The sequence below is a fragment of the Epinephelus moara genome, chromosome 5 (genome assembly GCF_006386435.1).
Source record: "Epinephelus moara isolate mb chromosome 5, YSFRI_EMoa_1.0, whole genome shotgun sequence".
In the NCBI taxonomy this organism is placed as follows: Eukaryota; Metazoa; Chordata; class Actinopteri; order Perciformes; family Serranidae; genus Epinephelus; species Epinephelus moara.
Window position 1 is genome coordinate 3,711,174 of NC_065510.1, and position 4,702 is coordinate 3,715,875.

Sequence of the window (4,702 nt, forward strand, 5' to 3'; positions counted from 1 at the left end):
CGACATACTATACTATGACTTTTTCATATTTTTACGACATACTATATAGACTTTTTCATGTCATTTTTCGACATGCTGTACTATGACTTTTTCCATATTTTTACGACATGCTATACTATGACTTTTTCCATATTTTTACGACATACTGTACTATGATTTTTGTATATTTTTACGACATACTATACTATGACTTTTTCATGTCATTTTTCAACATACTATACTATGACTTTTTTCATATTTTTACGACATACGATAGTATGACTTTTTTCATATTTTTACAACATACTGTACTATGACTTTTTTCATATTTTTATAACATACTATACCATGACTTTTTCATGTCATTTTTATGACATACGATACTATGACTTTTTCATGTCATTTTTCGACATACGATACTATGACTTTTTCATATTTTTACGACATACTATACTATGACTTTTTCATATTTTTACGACATACTATACTGACTTTTTCATGTCATTTTTCGACATGCTGTACTATGACTTTTTCCATATTTTTACGACATGCTATACTATGACTTTTTCCATATTTTTACGACATACTGTACTATGACTTTTGTATATTTTTACGACATACTATACTATGACTTTTTTCATATTTTTACAACATACTGTACTATGACTTTTTTCATATTTTTACAACATACTATACTATGACTTTTTTCATATTTTTACAACATACTATACTATGACTTTTTCATGTCATTTTTACGACATACGATACTGACTTTTTCATGTCATTTTTCGACATACGATACTATGACTTTTTCCTTTTTTTACGACATACTCTACTATGACTTTTTCATATTTTTACGACATACTATACTGACTCTTTCATGTCATTTTTTGACATGCTGTACTATGACTTTTTCCATATTTTTACATGCTATACTATGACTTTTTTCATATTTTTACGACATACTGTACTATGACTTTTGTATATTTTTATGACATACTATACTATGACTTTTTCATATTTTTACGACATACGATACTATGACTTTTTCATGTCATTTTTCGACATACTATACTATGACTTTTTCATGTCATTTTTCGACATACTATACTATGACTTTTTCATGTCATTTTTCGACATGCTACACTATGACTTTTTAATGTCATTTTTCGACATACTATACTATGACTTTTTCATGTCATTTTTCGACATACTATACTATGACTTTTTCATGTCATTTTTCGACATACTATACTATGACTTTTTCATGTCATTTTTCGACATACCATACTATGACTTTTTTCGAGACATTTTTCGACATAGGATACTATGACTTTTTTCAAGACATTTTTAAGACTATTGGTACTTGTGCCATCTTTTGTATTGTGAATATGCCCCAGGTGGTAAGTGTGAGTCTGACAGGAGAGCGTGTTTGACAAATGTGGGATTTAATGCTTTAATGGTTTTATTTCATGTGGCCCAAAGCAGCAGGTTAAAGGTCTTTGTTAAGATTCTGGAAAGATAGTGGTTAATTTTTTATTTTTAGACACAAACCAATATCTTTCTCAATTTTTCCAGCGTATTCTTGTTCCATGGTTTTAATGGGGTTTTGTGTTCACCTTGTGGTTGTTGGTTAGAAGAAAATGTCCAGTTCTGTAATCATCAACATTTCCCAAAGAAGTTTGTCTCTTCCTGTACGACCTTTTTGCCTGTCTACCTTTTTTCCCCTGTTCAGTAAAAGTGAACAAAGAAAACAGTCTGAGTGAAAAGATAAACTTTGACGTGATCCATCTAAATCCCAACTTTCCCTCTCTCCAGAACCTGCAGCCGGATGCCCCACTTCACCTGAGTCCTTAACAGAGAGGAACTGCTCGTTAGATATGGACGACAAAGAAAAGGAAGACCTGTGTGTTGGATCTTTGCCCCAGCAACAAACTAAAATCCAGGAACCACATAACAGAGTGACGTCAGATGACGAACCACAGAGATCGAGACCTCCAGACTAATCAGGATTACACCCAGACCTGGACTACCAGCTTCACCCTCTCTCTTCAAACATACACCTGTTTTGGCTCATTAGACTCATGACTGTGGCTTGTACATCATTCGTATCCAAAGACAAACTGTCCCTGTGTTCTTAGTTCAGGCTCTTTCAGGTTTCACGGTGTTTGTGTTTGAGTCTCAGAGGAGTCCAAACCAGCTGCTGATTAAACTCTGAGGGGACGCCAACTGCTGCCTCACAATCTTCTCTCTGATCAAAACTCAACGGTCACTTCCACATGATGCGCAGCGTCACATAACGTACACTCCCAAATGTGTGAATGTTACAAAATTTCAGCTTTAACGATCTGGAAATTTGTCATGTCTATTCAGATGATTCAGACACTGCAACTAGGAAACAAGGTTGCTAATCTTGGCAAAACCTGTCTGAGATAGAAACGGAAATAAATTAGCTGAATTATCTGTGCTGTCGTTGCAGGACACGCTTCCGAGAACTTGAAGTTTTGGACTGACTAAATGAGACACATTTGCAGACTGGAGCTTTTAGGTTTTAGTCAAACTTAATGTGGTTTTTCCTTTTTCTTTTATTTTTCATAAAGTGGGCAGAAAAAGTTTGGAACAAAACTCTTAATTTTTGTTGTTTGTCTGTCCGTAATAGTAACCACACCTCTGGCTCAAACGATGGAGAGTCTGGAGAAATTTGCTTCATATGGGACAATTTAACATGGTTGAGCCAAATAAATAATATTCTCTTACAAGCATCAACAGATTATTCTGCAGCTACATCACAGAAATAAAAAGACTGCAAATTTAAATGGCGTTGAGCCGAAGACGTTCTTTTACTAACTGTGAAGGAATTTCATTAGTCGAGGAAGGTCCCAGTCAGAAATATCACCAGATCAGATACTGGAAATGAGATTAATGTGAACAGACCCTGATTTACACTGAGAACATGGACGTAAAGGTGTGCTAAAAAACTAGTTTGATTTATCCGAGGCAACATATGGAAGGTGCAGCTGCCTCTCCCCCACAGGGCTGTAGGCTCCATAGGAGTGTTAAAATGTGTTTGTCTTGTTGTGTTATTGGGAGCCAGAATAGAAGGAGTCATGGCTCAAAACCAGCCGCCACTGCCCGTCAACAAAAACAAAGACAACTATGGTTAAATGTGATAAGACCAAAGGACTGGACGGAGGCCATCATCAAAAATGCTCACATGTGCAGCGCACACTTCATATCAGGTTAGGGAAAAAGTATTTCCTGTTGTAGGGATGAATAAGGTTATGTGTATTAAGGGTTATCATGTCCACCTCATCAGAAACTGGGGAGGGATTAAGAGGAATATTGGATTTCTCTGGAACGCTAACTTTTTAGCACATTAGCTAACGTTAGCTTCCATAGCAAAACAAACAAGTGTGGTCCTCCTTTGTAAGATTGGCTTCCTGTGACATCATCCATCCACTGAGTGAGAGCATACGGGTCGGCCAGTCTGGTCCCGTTGGTCAGTGTTTACTTATTCAAGTAACACTGGCGGTCCCGGAGAGTGAGTGACCTGACATGGTGCGTTGGTAAATTCAGTCTGACGCTCTACACTAAAATGAGAGCCCTGTTGGTGGAAGAAACGGAGCGTTATATTTCTACATGAATGAACCAACGGTTAAGTTAATCACACATTCACTCCGCTCGGCGCTCTGCTGCTCCGTCTCCACGGACAGAGTGTCCAGAGTGCGCTCTGCCACTCTGAGAGTGCGCTGCTCTGGATAACCCAACGCTACATTCAGACAGCGCTCCCAATTTATCAACGCTCCAGTTTGTGTCAGAGTGCGCTCCCACACTCACAATGAGCGTTTCTGAACGCACCACTCACATCATCTTCCTCCATCATCTAAAACAAGACAACACAACTTGTTAGCTAGCGCTAGCTAATGTCTGTGGAGAACTGTTTTGCCTCCAGCTAAGTAACAACAGTAACAACTAACAGTAAAAGGGTCTACAGCTAAGTGTGACATTATTACAGGTGTTCATGTGACAGTAATAAATAATGCTGCTTGAAATCTGACCTCTGAGAACATAAATGATAGTCTTCAGTCCTTTTTTAACCAGCTATTTGAAATTTCTCCAGATTCCCAGCCTTTGAGGTGTTTGTGTTGTTACGTCATGGTCTGGCAGTCATATGCTATTCACTTTGCTATAATGATGGATTTACTGCAAAATGCATAAACACATCCAGCATGTTGACGGCTGAATATAACACGGTAACACTTTATACTAAGTTCTCCACTTCTTGTAGATTTTGTTGCCATATTGTCACCACAATTTAAAGATATCTGATCAATCTCTGTTTGAGGCCATTTTTTAAATCTTCATAGTGACATCCATTGAGGAAACCTCTCTTTGTTGAACCTATCAACCTGCTGTAAAAAGTGAAATCAAAAAATAAACTACTGACTTAATATAAAGTGTCACCGAATACTTGTATTGATTAAGACGGCTAACATGAAGTGATGTGTAACCCACCTACACAGGTTCTGTATACTAAATTAAGTTCAGGGAATTTATTTAGGAAATCTGAACAGTTCCTTATTGTACATGTTAGCATAGCGCAGGTTAAAGCTAACTGCTAATGCTACAGATCTCTCTTTTTACAACACTGCCCTTTTACTCCTCTCTACCAGATTCTGACTTTTACTGTTTTGACAATAAAACTCACAATTACAGAGAAAAA

General features: G+C 37.1%; 1 protein-coding gene across 1 annotated transcript in view; it reads left to right on the forward strand.

The window, feature by feature from the left end:
* Positions 1-4,447, forward strand: part of kcnh1b (potassium voltage-gated channel, subfamily H (eag-related), member 1b) — a 128,037-nt gene extending 123,590 nt beyond the window's left edge. The window contains exon 12 of the mRNA XM_050043707.1: positions 1,798-4,447. Within this exon, the coding sequence (XP_049899664.1) occupies positions 1,798-1,985 (188 nt within the window). The 3' untranslated portion in view covers positions 1,986-4,447. The remainder of the gene's footprint in view (positions 1-1,797) is intronic.
* Positions 4,448-4,702: the final 255 nt, after the last annotated feature.